The sequence below is a fragment of the Orcinus orca genome, chromosome 14, assembly GCF_937001465.1.
Source record: "Orcinus orca chromosome 14, mOrcOrc1.1, whole genome shotgun sequence".
In the NCBI taxonomy this organism is placed as follows: domain Eukaryota; kingdom Metazoa; phylum Chordata; class Mammalia; order Artiodactyla; family Delphinidae; genus Orcinus; species Orcinus orca.
This window is the reverse complement of record NC_064572.1, coordinates 37038094-37054030: the sequence shown is the minus strand read 5'-3', so window position 1 is coordinate 37054030 and position 15937 is coordinate 37038094. Positions and strand designations below refer to the sequence as shown.

The window sequence follows — 15937 nt, the reverse complement described above, 5'->3', positions numbered from 1 at the left end:
GGGCATCAGAGAGGGTGCGGGGGTCTGCTGACGGAGCCTCTCCCTGAGGCCCTCGGCCGGCCTCCACGCGGCTGCTGCACTGGGACGGGCACCCTGCCAGGAACAATGTCTGGGCCTTCTCCTCTATACCTTACTGGTAAAGGATTTTCATCATCTACCCAGAGTGTCGACTGTGAACAGGAGGAACCTTTCCACCTGAGCAAATTCTTGCTGCTGATACTGAGAATTGAGTGGCAGCACGGATGGCTGTTTTTGTACCTGGCCAGAGTTGTGTTTTCCACGGTGTACTTTTCCCCACATCTTGCTGACGTGATGAGATAAGAGCGATGCTTGGGGCCCTTTGCTCTGCCACAGCTCTGCTTGGGGTTTGTGGCAGGGCAGGGGAGTCGGTAGCAGTGGAGATGGGCCTCAGCAGCTGCGCAGGATAGGAGCCTTCTCCTGAGGCCAGGTGCAGCAGGTCTGGTCCCAGAGCCGCCACAGGGGCTCCCCTCTGGAGCCCGCGAAGCCCCCAACTCCAGCTCCCTCTCACAGGGCCCTGTGTGCACGCGGCCCAGCATTAACGGGCTGCTCTCAGAGCACAGGCGGTGTGCGTCTGCCCATCTCACTAGGATCAGGCATCGTGGGGTCAGGGCTCTTTCCCTTCCTTCTTCTGGATCCCACCCTTTGGCTCTTTGGACCAGGCAGGACATAGAGTAGAGTTTGATACACGTCCCATGTTGGATGGATATCTGAGGGGCCTTTGGGCAGGCCGGGACCTCGCCTCAGGCATAGCCCCAGGGCCCACTGTTTGCTGCCCTGTGGTCCTGTCAAGGCCCTTGGGGTGGGGAGCAGTCATGTACCTGCCGGCCAGTGTCCCTGCCAGACCATGCAGCATAGCTGCACTCCTGCAGGCGCACAGCCCCTCTGGGCACTGCCCTTGTGGGTCCAGGCTGCCTCGGGTAGTGACGGGGCCTGTGGCTCCAGCCTTGAGGGTCTTGGGTGACGACCTTGTGCTGGGCAGAGCTGCAGGCACCGGGCCGCACGGCGCACAGTCACAGCCCACCTCTGCTGGCTGTGCGATCTTGAGCTCTAGAGTGCTTATGTTCTGGAAGCTCAGCTTTCTTGTCTTTAAAGTGGGGCTGGTAACAGCTTCTCACAGCTTTTGGCATGGCTTGTCGCGTACGGTACACGCTCGGTCTGGCTGACTGTGTTTTGCTGGCTTCTGTTTTCTTTTCCCAGCCTCATCTGCCATCCTCACCATCCCTTTCCCTCTCGCTCTGTAAGCCCAGGGTGCCCAGGCTGCTCTCCTTCGTCACCGGACAGATCAGGCTGTGATGTCGGGCTCTCGCGCCCTCCTGATGTGTCGGTAGAGGACAGAGTGCAGAGGCATTTTCTCTGTGCTGCTCTGGGCGGGACACAGCGTTGGGGGCAGGCAGAGCAGTGTTGGCTCCTGGGCTTTTCACCGACTGGCGTGTGACTTCAGGGAAGTTGTTTCACTTCTCAGAGCCTGGTCTTCCTCATTTGTAAAGTGGAGACAGTAATGCCGATCTTGCTGGGATGGTTTAAATATTCATCGGTAATACATAGAGTGGGCACAGAACTGACCCACGCTGGAGGGAGTGAACCCCCGCTCTGTCCCTGTGGCCTGCCCTGCGCGGGAGCTGCAGGCAGGATCCTTCCCTCCACGCGCTCTGCTTTTCCTTGCTTTTGTGCAGACACACAGAGGCTGGTGATCCAGAGCTTGCTGCTCCCTCCACTTCAGTCCTCCTGGCTCGAGTCCCTGTCACCCTGTCCCTCCAGCAGGCAAGGCCTCTGGCCCCATATGCTTCCAGAGCTCCTCCACCGAGGGGGCCGGGGCAGTGGGCGTGTGGCCTGTGGACTCCTGTGTTCCTTGGTGGGAGCCGGGGTGTCTTGGGCCTGGGCCACGGAGGGTCAAGAGAGGGCTTTGGCAGAGGGACATTTTCTGGCACCCAGAGCCCTCTGAGGTAGGAGGAGTGGAGTCTAGTGGGTCACAGAGCGGAAACTCTGTGACACCCGAGTCTCCAAGTGGCACTGATTGTGGTCACAGGTGGGAATAGCTTGTGCCTCGTGCCCAGTCATCTCACAGTGCCAGGCAGTTATCCAGTTTAAGAATGTGTCAGATGAACTTGCCTGAAGGCCCTTTGAGGACAGGGGGTCCCTCTGGCTCCTGGGAGCCCTGCCTGCCTCCTGGGCTCCTGCGCCTGGCAGCAGCGTGTCCTCAGCTCAGGGCAGGGCCTCACGACGTTGCCTCCCTCCCTGCCCCCCGCCAGGTGACAGTGCAGTACACGCAGGAGCGCGGCGCGGTCATCCCCGTGCGCATCCACACCATCGTCATCTCCGTGCAGCACAACGAGGACGTCACGCTGGAGGACATGCGCAGGGCGCTGAAGGAGCAGGTGATCAGGGCCGTGGTGCCGGCCCAGTACCTGGACAAGGACACCATCTACCACCTGCAGCCCAGCGGGCGGTTTGTCATCGGAGGCCCCCAGGTGCGTCCCCGGCTCTGCGTGAGGCCCTGCCGTTGCTCACCTCCCTGAGGGCAAAGGCCACAGGAGGGTGCTGGCTTTGTGTGGCTCGGCCAGGTGGGTCTGGCCCTGGATGAAACGTGAAGTCAGCTTGTTCTGTGAAGCCTGCTGTGCGCCCTTGAGTACAGGAGGAATGGGGACATGTCCCCAGGAGGCTCCCCCTCAGTGCTGCCTGGCCCTCCCTCTCGAGACGTCTCACACGTGTCCAGCTGCCGCCTGACCCTGCCCGGGGCTAACTCACCATCATGGGCGCTGAGCTTGCCCGGGTGGCGCTTCCTGGGTCTCGGCCACGCGTGACCTGCAGCTCTTGTGGGCACCAAGGTGGGGGCTGTGTTTTAGATGGGGACGTGGGGGGTCCCTTTCTCCCGTGCAGCCGGCGTGAGCAGTCGGAGAGTGCCCTAGACCCTCCGAGAGGCTGCTGACCACCGCCGGGGCACCTCCCTGTGGACGTGTTGCCGCAAAGCGGAGTCCCTGGGTTGGGTGCTCGAGCCAAAGTAGCGCAGAAACCCAGGGTGAAAGGAAGGCACAGCTCACTGTGTTTTCCTGCAGGACTTCTCAGGGCCTCGGCATGCTGCTGTGAACTGTGGATCTCTAAGCGGGGCAGGGGGGGATGGTATAGTACGCAGACTTCCCCCACATCATTTAACAGAGAAACATAGAGACCCCCCCCGCCCCCAAACGTCTTTGTTGACAGAGATGCACAGAGCAGACACTTGAGGAAACGGGTAGCTTAACGTTTGCCGGGTGGCACCAGCCGGGGCACAGCCCGGGGTGTATTTGTCACAGCGCGGTTTCCTCCTGCACTTGGATTTCTCCGTTACGATTGACTCCTACAAACAAAGGCTTTACGAGCGGGCTGTGACCCCAGCTGGCCCACCTTTTGCCCTTTCTGACGAGGCTCTGACAGGTGACCTGACTTCTGTGACTAGTCAGTGATTGAACTGGGATTAGAGCCCAGGGTTTCTGGCTGACTCCAGCCAAGGGGTCTTTGGAACGTGTGCCCCCAGAAGCTTCGGGGACCATCTCCAAGTTGTGGTCCAGCGGCCACTGAAGTGCTTTGGCCGCCCCCTCCTCCCACATCCTCCCTCTGTGTCTTCCTTTCCCTCCACAGGGGGATGCAGGAGTCACTGGCCGTAAGATCATTGTGGACACCTATGGCGGCTGGGGGGCGCACGGCGGGGGCGCCTTCTCCGGGAAGGACTACACCAAGGTGGACCGCTCGGCCGCGTACGCTGCCCGCTGGGTGGCCAAGTCCCTGGTGAAGGCGGGGCTCTGCCGGAGAGTGCTTGTGCAGGTGGGTTGGAGCCCCCCGGCTCGGACCCCCAGGTCTACCCTGAGTAAGGGCACCCTGGCCTAGGGGAAGGACCACACTTTGCCGGAGGATGCAACTCTGTGTGTGTCGTGTTGGGCTCTGTGGCCGGTGCCCTGCAAACCTGGGAGCGGGAAAACAAGTCTTCAGGCAGCGGGGCACGTACAGAAACTGCCCACCATGAAGATGGCAGGGATTTCTAGGCAGATGGGGGGCTGGGGGAACGTGTTGGGCAGGGCGTGTGTGGTTTCAGCATCCCCTCCCTGAGGATGTCAGGGTCTCTGCAAGGGGCCCGTCCTTGACCCTGGACTCTTCTGGAAGGTGTCCTATGCCATTGGTGTGGCCGAGCCACTGTCCATTTCCATCTTCACCTACGGAACGTCCCAGAAGACAGAGAGAGAGCTGCTGGATGTGGTCAACAAGAACTTCGACCTTCGGCCTGGCGTCATCGTCAGGTAAAAGGACCGCCCCCTCTGCTGGGCAGGACCCTCTTCCCTCACCCGGTGGTCAGCTCACTGGAAAGGGAAGCAGAAGGAAGGATGTTCAGCCTCCCAGAAGCAGGAGGGGCTTCCGGCTCTTGGTCCAGCACAGTGCAAACCCCAAATGCAGGATGTCTGGTTTTCAGGTTGAAGGCAGCTGGGTCGGGTCCCTGCTGGCCCAGCAGACCCTGACCCTAGGGGGGCCATCTTTGAGCAGCTGGGGGATCTTAGGAAAATAATCCCAAGGCCCGTTGGCTGGGAATTCAGTCGGCAAGTCCAGCCCCACCTGCTCTCGTTTCTGATGCCACCCCTGCTGCCTGGAGCTTGGCGGTGTTGATGTCGGTCTGGGCCAAGTGAGTGGAGTGGAGAGTAGGCCAGAGTTCACATCCCTGGTTCCTGCTGCATTTGTGTGATCAGTCAGGCTGTCCCTGAACTCAGCCTGTTTCCTAAGCACCAGTGGCAGTCACCTCGTAAGACGTGGCATGGTGGAGACAGAACACTTAGAGGGAGTTAGTTGTTCTCGGGTGGGTAACACCACCACACAGACTGTCGTCGTCTCTTAATTGCTCCTGTGCCCAAATTCAGAGGAAGAAACTCTGCTCCTTTTCTATTAGAAATGACCTTTTTTCTGCTGCACACACAGGGACTTGGATTTGAAGAAGCCCATCTACCAGAAGACGGCATGCTACGGCCATTTCGGAAGAAGCGAGTTCCCCTGGGAAGTTCCGAAAAAGCTTGTGTTTTAGTGCTGGTGGGACCAGGCCTGGCCGCACCGTGGAGGCATCTGGGTGGAACAGAGCCGCGTTCCTCTTTTCTAGGACCCCAACTCTCAGATCTCCCGGACCCCGGGCTGGGCCTTGCCCACCCACTGCCGCCTCCCTGGCAAAGCCAGGCCCCTCTGATTTAGCAGGAGGAGGGGGCCTCCTGGTGCCGGGCTCAGATCTCCTCGTGAGGACAGTCACGAGGTTCCCCTGCCTCTCCCTCAGGCCAAGACGATGCGAATTTAGTGGAAATCCCACCCGTGGTCGGCAGTAAATCCCCTCGCTCACCTTCCGCCACGGCCTGGACGCTGACCAGCCCCTGCCTCCCTGGCGTGTGCCGAGGGCAGCACACGGCACAGATCTCAGGGCTCCGTGTGGGCCTGGGTGTGCCGGGGCTGCCCCTCACGTCTGTGGCCATGCGGTCAGCGTCCTGAGCCCAGGCCTTCCAGAGGCCCTCCCAGGCTGGGTTTGTGGCAGGGGTGAGAGCGTCTAGTGTGTAAGGGACTGAACTACTCACTGATCTCATTTCTTCTTCACTGCAACACAGTGAGGTGACCCCCTGTGTTACCTGCATGTATAGATGGGGAAGCCATCTATACAAGGCTAGATGTGAGAGCGGGAGCCCATACACCGTGTCTCCCCCTGCCAGCGCCCCCATCTCATGCCAGAGACAGCTCTGAGTGATGACCAAGTGCATTGAGATGAGGCTGTGACCTCTGTCCTGAAGACTTGAGGTCTCTGGGAATTAGGGGATTAAGCCCTTGGTGAGCCCTGGGCCATGATCTGCAGAGTCAGGACAGACCCAGAGGGGTGTTTCCTTTGCCTCTTTCATTTCAGAAGACAGTTCGGGGTGCGCTGGCTATCCTGGCCCACAGGGCTGGGCTGGAGTTGGGAATTAAGAGGCAGCGGTATAATCCCAGCCCTGACCACTCAGGGACATGCAGGGCTGGGCCTGTGGACCCCTGGGGAAAGGGTCCAAGGCCAGTCCTGTCCCATCGGGCTTCCTAGAGCAGGAGCCGTGTTCCTCCTGCTTGGCCCTTAAACAGGGGGTGGAACCCTGTGTCCTCCACGGCTCGCTCTCTCTCTGGCCCCTCTGTAACCCCTGCAGTCTGACTGCTGTTAGGATCAGTGGGTGAGCCCCTCAGACCCCACTTCCAGAGAGGACAGCCCTAAGGCCTGAATATCAAATGTTAAATGGTGACTCAAAGTGGCAGGGCTTGACTCCTAATGGGAGATAAGTCAGGATGTCAAGAGGCGGTTTCTGCCTTTACCGGGCAGCCTCTGGGGGCAGCTCTACCCCTGAGGTCCTGGGTGCTCCTTTGCGCACCGGGGTCTTGGAAGCTGCACATTCCCCAGCCTTTCCATCTGTGGCTGGTACCCACTCCCCCCATCCCCCTTCCTCAGCCTGGGCCTCTGACAGCTGCACCTCTACGTTCTCCCCAGACCACAGGCTCAGGTAGGGGCCTCCATGGGCTTCTGGAGAACGCTGGGGACTGGCCTTCTTTCTGGGGCACACGGTGCTGGATCTGGCTGGGAGACACAGCCCAGGAAGCCTCACCTGGGTGGCAGGCGGCCAGCAGCTGGGCTCTAGGCCTGAAGCACGAAGACCCTCGGCTTTCTCTTCCCCTCAGGGAAAAGGCAGCTTGTTCAGGGCAGAGAAAGAAGCCCAGATCTCCATAAAAGCCTAGAGCTGGTGTGTGTGATACGGAAGCTCAGGTCTCTCTCAGGGCTCCAGGTCACCCAGGAAGCCTTGAGTTCCTTTCGGGAGAGGGAGGCTCAGCCTTGCAGGTGGCTGAGTTCCTCTAACTTGGGCCATATTCGAAGTGAAAATTCAGAATTTTATACTTTCCCCACCCACTGGAGAAACAAGGTTTTTTTGGGTCAACACTGTTTATATGAAACTAGAGTCTATTTGTTAATAGTACCTGCTAAACCGGTGAATAAAAACACAAGGAGCAACTACTCTATGCTTAGTTTTTGTCTGCAACCTCCACTCCAAGTAACATTACCTGATCCCCGTCCCGCAGCGAAGCAGGTGTCCTGCCCTCAGGGTTTGCCAGCCAGGGTCCCTCCGATCCCGTGTGTGTGGGGTCCAGCCAGCACAGGTTAAGGCATCTCGTGCCACCTCCTGCAGCATCACTGCATCGCCATATTCATTCTGCAGCACGCCGCCCAGAGGTAGGCATTCCTAGCAAACCCACGTCACACGTGGAGACCCTGAGGCCCGAAGTGGGATGGGAGTGTGGCCAAGGGCACCAGGCTGGCAGGTGGCTTCAGAGTGTGCCCCCTTCATCATCTGGCATTTGTGCCCCTTGTCCTCACCTGGTTCCTTCTGCTGCCCCTCCCTGCGTGTTGTCTGCAGTAAGCCTGGCACGAGGTGGGCGCTCGTGCAGTATTTGTCAGCCAGTTCAGTGACTGAAGTGAGGTGAGTGAATGAAGGGGGTTGGTTGGCAGAGAGACGAGCCAGGCCTTCAGTGGGTGCACGTTTCCCTTCACACGTCTCGTGAGGAGAGTTAACAGACCATCGTTTGGATGAGAGATTGTCCCCGCAGGAGCCCCCGGAGAGGTCGTCCTGGGGCATGGTCAGAGCAGGCGGTGGGGAGGGGGTCAGCTCTGGGGAAACGTCCGGAGGAGGGGGAGACTGCGGAAAGAGGTTTCTGGTGACACCCCGGCGCAAGACAGGCTGACCAGGGCCCCAGGAAGGACAGACCTGGGAGTGCGGCAGAGAGAGGAGACCTGTGCTCTAGAGGCTATTGCCTGGGCTGTGCAATGACTACATTTCCTAGAAAATAATACACATGAGAACACATAAATAAAAATATGCACGTGAGCCGTGTTAGGATATGTGCCCGGGAGGGAAGGTGGTAGAAGAATGGCTCTGTAGGCATCAAAGGCCGAATAATTAGTGAAAGCATGGAGGGGAAGCCCTTTCTGGGCCATGAAGTTCCCAAGTGTCAAGGTGTCAGGGAAATGAAATAGCAAAGGAAACAGGAAGGGAGCCGCGGGAGGGTGGGGGGGGGAAGCCAGGAGAGTTGTGGGAGTGGGGAGCGTCCTTCGGAGCTAAGCGAAGATGAGTGCGGGTTGCCCACGTGGAATGACACCAGCGGCTTACGTGACATGAGGCCTCCGAGTGCCCAGGGACTTCAGCCACATGGAGGTTGTCAGTGACCCGGGGAAAGGAGACTCCTTAAAATAATGTGGCCGTGTTTCACACCCCAGTTGTAATCCTTGAGTACCTCTAAATACACCAGGTATTAGCTGTCAGTGTCCCATGTGCCTGCCCACTACCCATCTGTCTGCCCTCATTCTGGGCTCTCCCACCCACCCCACTCCAGACTCCCTGGCTTCTCTGGCTTCACCAAACAGGACCCACTCACTCCTGCCCCAGGCCTTTGCCCTCCAGGCCTTTCTTTCTGTGATACACTTCTTCTGTCTTTGGCTGGATGCTCTGTCTCATCCTCTAGGTTTCAGATGAAATTTCTGTGTTTCTGAAAAACCCCTTCCTTGGTAACCTCCCCTTTCTACTCCCATGTTTTGTTTCTTGTTCAGTGTGTATAATGTGTAAATATGTGATTTCCTCGTTTAACCTTGGGGCCCAAACCCCTCGTGTCTCCTTCTATACCCACCCACCCTCTCGTCTCTTCACAGGTGGTTCCTCCGAACCCTTCCAGTCTCCGTTTACTAATCACCCTCCAGAAAGACTCTCCCAAACATCCTCCATGAATGATGGCCATCTTACTCTGGTCCTGAGCCATCAAAAGCTGTAACTCCTTGTGGGTGGCAGTGCTTGCTTGTTCGTGCCTGTCGCATCCATAGGACTCAGAATTCTTTTATTCATTTATTCATTTATGTATGTATGTATGTATGGCTGCATTGGGTCTTTGTTGCTGTGTGCGGGCTTTCTCTAGTTCCGGTGAGCAGGGGCTATTCGTTGCGGTGCGCGGCAGTGGCTTGTTGCAGAGCACAGGCTCTAGGCACATGGGCTTCAGGAGTTGTGGCTCGCAGGCTCAGGAGTTGTGGCACACAGGTTTAGTTGCTCCGCGGCATGTGGGATCCTCCCAGACCAGGGCTCGAACCCGTGTCCCCTGCATTGGCAGGCGGATTCTTAGCCACTGCACCATCAGGGAAGCCCCAGATTCAGAATTCTTGAGGTCTTGCCTTGACTGCTTTGTTTGCCATTTCATACCTGCTCCAGTGCAGGGCCTGGCACAGAGAAGGTGCTCGATGTAGTCATATCAGAATGAATCCTAGGTGTGCTCATCTCTCCTGCTCCCTGAGCTCCCCTCATCAAAGAGGTTCTGCAGGTGCTGAGAATCCTGCTTGCCCTCCGGTGGGTTCTGTGCCAGGCTCAGGTGCCCAGAGATGTAGATGTAGATTACCATCCTTCATCAGGGTTGTGTGGGGGTTTTTTGGGGTTTGTTTTGTTTTTTTGTATGTGTGTGTGTTTTAGCACTTGTTAAGACGTAGCACTGTAACCGTGAGTAGTTATACAGCCATCACTTGGCAGTTTAATGTTTCAACCCTGGAAGTGAACAGGGAATGAATGACACGATATGACAAAGCCCATTTCCCACAGAGGGTCCAGAGGAAGGTGACATCAGATGGGGAGGCACTTGGAGGCGGGTATCGAGGAAGGGGAGTTGGGAGTTTGGTCTGAGAGGTGGTGGTGGATGGAGGGGTGGGGGAATGAGAGGCGAATGGGAGAAACAGCAGTGGATGGCTGGGGTGAAAGGCTTGGAAATTGAAACTTCAGGAGAAATTTTGGCCTGGGACAAATTCCCCAGAGCAGATGTGACCCAGGCACAGTGTAAGAAGCAGTGACACGATAGCCAAGATATGGAAGCAACCTAAGTGTCCACCAATGGAAGAATAAATAGAGAAGATGTGTCGTAGATGTACAGTGGAATATCACTCATGAGCAAGGAGGAAATCCTGCCGTTTGCAACAACGTGGATGAACCTGGAGGGCATTGTGCTGAGTGAGGTAAGTCGGGGAAAGACACACACCGTATGACGTCACTTACGTGTGGGATCTACAAAAGCCGAACTCACAGAAGTGAGTAGAATGGTGGTTGCCAGGGGCTCAAGGGGGTGGGAGGGTGAGTGGATGGGGGAGTGGGGAAATGTTGGTTAAAGGGTACACACTTCCAGTTTAAAGATAAGTTCTGGGGATCTAATGTATAGCATGGTGATTATAGCTAATAGCACTGTATTATATACTTAAAAAGATCTAAGAGTAGATCTTAAATGTTCCCACCACAAAACAGAAATGGTAACTATGTGACATGTTGGAGGTGTGAGCTAGTGCACTGGTGGTAATCATTGTGCAGTGTATCAAGTGTATCAAATCAGCACTTTGCACACCTTAAACTTACACAATGTTATATGTCAATTATATCTCAATAAGTCTGTGGGGAAAAAAACTGAGACAGACACCTGGTTCCTGGGCTCTGAGGTCTACTGCCTTGGCATCTTCATGAAAGAGGTTTTGGAGAAATAAGGAAGAGGGGCTGTGTTCTGAGTTCAGTTCGTATCGGCCCTAGATGCAAAAAAATGTGGGTAGGAAAATAATTCATTGGAAGAGGAAACCAACCAGGGGGAACAGGGGAGTTTACAACCCCCAAAATCTGCGTCAAAGGTGGCATTGGACGTCCCCTTACAATATGGGAGGTTACAGCAGACCCATTTGATGTGACTGTCACAGGACAGTGTGATACTCAAAAGGCATAAGGGAAATAATTCGCTAAATCTGATGTCATAAAAGAAATTCTTGCGCATTAGGTGAAAAAACCCACAAAGATAAAACATAACTGACAAATGGAAAATATTTACAATGTCAAATTTAATGAACCACAGATCAATAAGAAAGCAGCCCAAACCCCAGAAGTAAATGGACAAAGTATAAGGACAGGAATAAACATGTAATTAAAGAAATGGAAGAAACCACAAGAAATGAAAGTTGCTCGAAGGCGCACATTTCAAGGAATAACTTTTTAAAAATGCAATCTTGTATTTTGGTGAACAAATGGCTGGGGGGGAAATGTTCTTAAAATCCAGGGCTGGCAAAGATGTAAGGAAATGTGCATTTCCAAATACGGTCGGTGTGACTTGTTACAAACTTTCTGGAGGGTACTTCGTTCTTTTTTCTTGAAATTTAAATGCCATGTTTGTCAGGTTTGAGCCTTGGGTCAGAGGTGCCGTCAAGATAGGGAGGGAGAGCTTTGCTCCCAGACCTGTGGGTCAGGTGGCCACACCCTCTCCTGAGGACGGCAGGAGGGCAAGGTCGGTGTGGGCTGACTGGATCAGGGTGGTCGGGGGGAGGGGGGACTCTCAGGAAGCCCACGTCTGCTCTTGGCCTCCTAAGAGCAGGACTCCCCCCCTTGCTGCCAAGGCTGAGGGGGCTACCTCTAGGGGGTTTTGTGGAGCCCCCAAAAGATGGCCCTGGGACACGGGGGCTGGGAGGAGCCCTCGTCCTGCACAAGCCAAGGCTGCAGCTGCTGAGGCGACCATGGCAGCCTAAGAGGGCCATTCAGATCCCCAGGTTACAGAGGATGAAACTGAGGCTCAGGTGGGTGAGGCCACTTCTGAGGATCCCCACTCAGTAAAGGGCAGACCCCGTCCCCGGGCAGGATGGGAACCACGGTGTGGCGGCATGATTCCCCTTCCCTTCGTTGGGAGAAGTGGCTGGATCGTGTCCTCACCCAGCACTGGGCCTCGTCCTGCTGCTCTGGAGGGGTGTGAGGACCCTCGGAGCTGTGCATGTTCTCCAGCAGGAGGGGCAGCCCCTAGGGGAGGAGTAGGAGACCGCTTCCCCTCAGTCCTGGACCCACCCCTCACCTCCAGGGGCCCTGACCCCAACCACTGTGCTCACCTCCCTCCTCCCGACAGGAGGTTGGATGGCTTGTTCTAGTCTCAACTCTGGGCTGAGGGATCCCGTAAGAGTCCCAGGGGGAGCACCTGGCCAGGCTGACCCTGCCCCCTCCCCATCACCTCCTCCAGGGCTGCTCCAACCTCCCAAGAGGCACTGTGGGACCATCCATCTCCCCGCACAGAACTCTGAAAGGCAGCTCTGAACATTCTCCCTTTAAAAAAAAAGAAAAAAAGAGAAAGAAGGAAGGAAGATAGAAAGAAAAGGATGGAAGGGAAGAAAGGAAAGAAAAGGAATATCACCTCGTAATTAGCTCTGATTTTGGCATCAAAGCATCCCGAGGTTATGAGTTCTAAGGTATTTCATTTGTTTTGACCTCATTTCTATTTCTCTGCTTTCCTTCTGTTTCATTTTCCATTTCTAACTTTCTGAGCTGCATGTAGGCTCAGCTGCTTCTAGATCCAAAATTTACCCCAGAGGCAGTTCTAAAATTTCCACATGGTTGTTTTTGCTTGAATTTTTTCACTTGTTCCTAGTTTCACTGACAGGCAATTACAGAAAATAATCTCTGTTATTTGTACTTTTCAAAAATTTTTGAGGTTTTTGTTGTATAACAGTCCAAAATGGTGACTTCTAATGTTATGTGGTCGCCTGATGTTATTAGCATATAGATTTGCATTTATTTTAATTTGTTGAATATTTAAATTTCTATAACACGTATTTATATTTTAAATTATGTAATTTGTAATTCAGATACTCCTGTGGACAGTAATTTTAAGCTTTCCTTAGGGAAAACCACAGACAAGAGAGAACAAAAATGTGGGAATACTCAGGAATGGCAAACGATGGTTTCCTCCCTCCCTCCTTCCCTCCCTCCCTCCCTCCCTCCTGCCGTCCAAGACTTGCATGGATCATGGAGCACCGAGCTGTGGGCCCTGGGGACATGGGCCGGGGAACCCAGGGGTTACATGTGGGAACGTGCTCACAGCATGAGCAGTGAGAGGAAGGGCTCACCAGACAGAGGGGACAGTGCGGGCAGAGGATGGGAGATGGGTCCTCGGAGACCACAGAAGCAAGGCTTCAGCAGAAGGCAGGAGGGTTGAGGGTGTGTGCCTTTATTGTTGCTGTCCTTCCCTACCCCCCTGTAGTGCTGGTCTACCCTGGTTACCAGGCACAGGTGTGTCCCCTGGTCTCCTCCCTGTTGTGGCCCAGCAGACCATTGAGGGTGGGGGCCCTTCATCAGCCTGGGGAACTAGGGAGGACTTAGCCTCCCATGAAGCTGTTATAGCGGCAAACCTAGGAGATGCTGCAGAGTTTCATGGCAGGAGAACCTTCCGTATGATATGAGGCCAAGTCTAACTCTCCCTGGGTCTCAGTGGGAGATGCTGGAGGGTGCTGTGGTAGGTGTCCTGATAATAGTTCTCTTGTTTCTGATGGACTTGTTCAACCAGTGGCAGACGTTCTTTACAGGGAGCTGAGAAGCATGCCAGTAGCAGTTCAGCACTAATTCTAGGAAGATGTAAAGCCCTCATCAAGTTTTGTCCTGGAATAGAAGACCAAAGCCCAGAAATGTCAGATGTCCTGGACGTGTCCAAAATGGATCTGGAGCTACAGAGAATGATTCAGAGATCTTGGAACATCCCAGTGCAGGGGGCCCGGGTTCGATCCCTGGTCAGGGAACTAAATCCCACATGCCACAACTAAAGATCCCGCCTGCCACAGCTAAGACCCAGCGCAGCCAAACAAATAATTAATTAATTAATAGTTTTTAAAAAAACACACAAAGCTCTTGGAACAAAGCTGGAAAGATCCGTTTCTTCTTCTCAAAACAGGATTCTGTCCCTTGAACTGAAAACTCATGTTCATTGAAGGCTGAAAGAAACAACATCACCTCCAGACAGGAGGTGCAGGCCCAAGACAAAGAATATCGGAAACAGCGATTACACCAGAGTTTCCAGCAGGGAGATCAGGATGGCGGAGTAGGAGGACACTGAGCTCACCTGCCCCCACGAACGCATCTGTAATACATGCGGAGCAGCTCTCACTGAAAACTAACAGGACTTGCAGAAAGCCTCTTCCCCAGTCAAGGCTGTAAAGAAAGGTCCACATGGAGTTGGGCAGAAGGGAGAAGGGATCAGGTCAGGAGCTGTGCCCCTAGCAGGGGACACAGAAGAGGAGGAGGACTGCATGGGCTTGGAGAGCCTCCCTGGGGAGTGAGGGGTTTGAGTCACACATTGGACGCCCCAGCTCTGGGGTCCGATGGGGGGAAGACGAGTACCCTTAGCTGGTTTGAAAAGCCGTGGGACTTACTGGAGGGCTGTAAGAGACCTAGACACCACCCTTGAAGAGCGCACACATACTCGTGCTTAGTCCTGGGAACAAGGCAGAGGAAGCAGATGGAAACCTCCCCCGGGCTCTGGCCAGTTTCATGCGTACCCCAGCCCACAGCGGGAGCCTGCCCAGCCACTCTTGGCTCTGGTGCAGCTGTCCCCCAGGGCAAAGGCTGCCATTGCTAAGGAGAGAGCACACTTGGTGGGGGGATGAAGATGGCTTGAACCTGGCCCTGCCTCCAATAGGGTGAGGGCTCCTGTAGGTGGCGAGCGTGCAGAGACAGCAGATCAGCAACGACCGGGGCTCTGACGGGCTTGCTGGAACTGTCCCAGAGCGTACCGCAGCCCACAGCGGGCACCTTCTCCAGCCTGTCTTGCTCCAGTGCTGGAACCAGCTTGGACCTGACCCTCAGGGCTTCTGCGCCAGCACCTGGGACCCTGACCATGCCCCCAATAGGGACTGATGGCCACTGAGCAGAGGAGATACCCCTGCTCACAGCTGGCTCCAGCTCTAGCCCCTCCATCTCCAGCCCTACCCCCCACCGAGGCGGTAGCTGCCAGCACACCCTGAGGGAAGATGTGACCCACGCTCACTTCCACCAGAGCCACTGGGCACACGCAAACTGCTTAGGAGCACTCTCACACAAGGACACACCTTCAAGACGGGGGTAGGTTACTAACTTTCACCTAATTTTATAGAGACGGTTAAACAGAATGAGAAGACAGAGGAATTTGTTTCAAACAAAATAACAAGAAAAAAAATGCTGGAGGAACAGAGAGATTTACCAGATAAAGAGTTAAAAGCATTAGTAATAAGAATGCTAACTAAACTAGGGAAAAGAATAGATGAACACAGTGAGAATTTTAACAGAAAATATAAAAAAGAACCAGTCAGAGAAGAATACAATAACTGAAATGAAAAACAGAAGGAATTACCAGCAAACTAGGTGATACAGCAGACTAGGCAATACAGAAGAATGCATAAACAATCTGGAAGATAGAATAATGGAAGTCAACCAATAAGAACAAGAAAAAGAAATTTTCTAAAAAGGAGGATTGTTTAAGGGGGCCTTAGGGACAACATCAAGTGTACTAACGTTCACATTATGGGAGTCCCAGAAGGAGAAGAGAGAGTGAAGGGGGTAGAAAATGTACTTGATGAAATTATGGCTGAAAATTTCCCAAAGCTGAAGAAGGAAACAGATTTCCAGGTACAGAAAGCACAGAGGGTCTCCAACAAGATGAACCCAAACAGACCCACACCAAGGTATATCAAGGTAATTAAAATGGCGAAAGTTAAAGAGAATTTTAAGGGCAGCAAGAGAAAAAAAAAGATTCACATACAAGGGAACCCTCATCAGGCAATTTTTCTGCAGAAATTTCACAGGCCAGAAGGGAGCTCTTACAGCTCAATATAAAAAAACCCGAACAACCCAATAAAAAAAATGGACAAGACCTGAATAGACATTTTTCCAAAGAACACATACAGGTGGCCGACATTCACATGAAAAGATGCTCAACATCACTAAGCATCAGAAGATGAAAATCACAACCACAATGAGATATCACCTTGAACCTGTCATAATGGCTATGATCAAAAAGAGAATAAATAAGGAGTTCCTTGGTAGTCCAGTGGTTAGGACTCGGTGCTTTCACTGCCATGGCC

The 15937-nt window shown here is 54.3% G+C and overlaps 1 protein-coding gene across 4 annotated transcripts in view; it reads left to right on the top strand.

The window, feature by feature from the left end:
- LOC101289162 (S-adenosylmethionine synthase) overlaps nucleotides 1-7036 on the top strand; it is an 80745-nt gene extending 73709 nt beyond the window's left edge. For all 4 annotated transcript variants that reach the window (XM_033433974.2, XM_033433975.2, XM_049696962.1 and 1 more), the window contains 4 exons: nucleotides 2271-2489; nucleotides 3637-3819; nucleotides 4156-4289; nucleotides 4957-7036. In XM_033433974.2, the coding sequence (XP_033289865.1) occupies nucleotides 2271-2489; nucleotides 3637-3819; nucleotides 4156-4289; nucleotides 4957-5059 (639 nt within the window). In that variant the 3' untranslated portion in view covers nucleotides 5060-7036. The remainder of the gene's footprint in view (nucleotides 1-2270; nucleotides 2490-3636; nucleotides 3820-4155; nucleotides 4290-4956) is intronic.
- Nucleotides 7037-15937: the final 8901 nt, after the last annotated feature.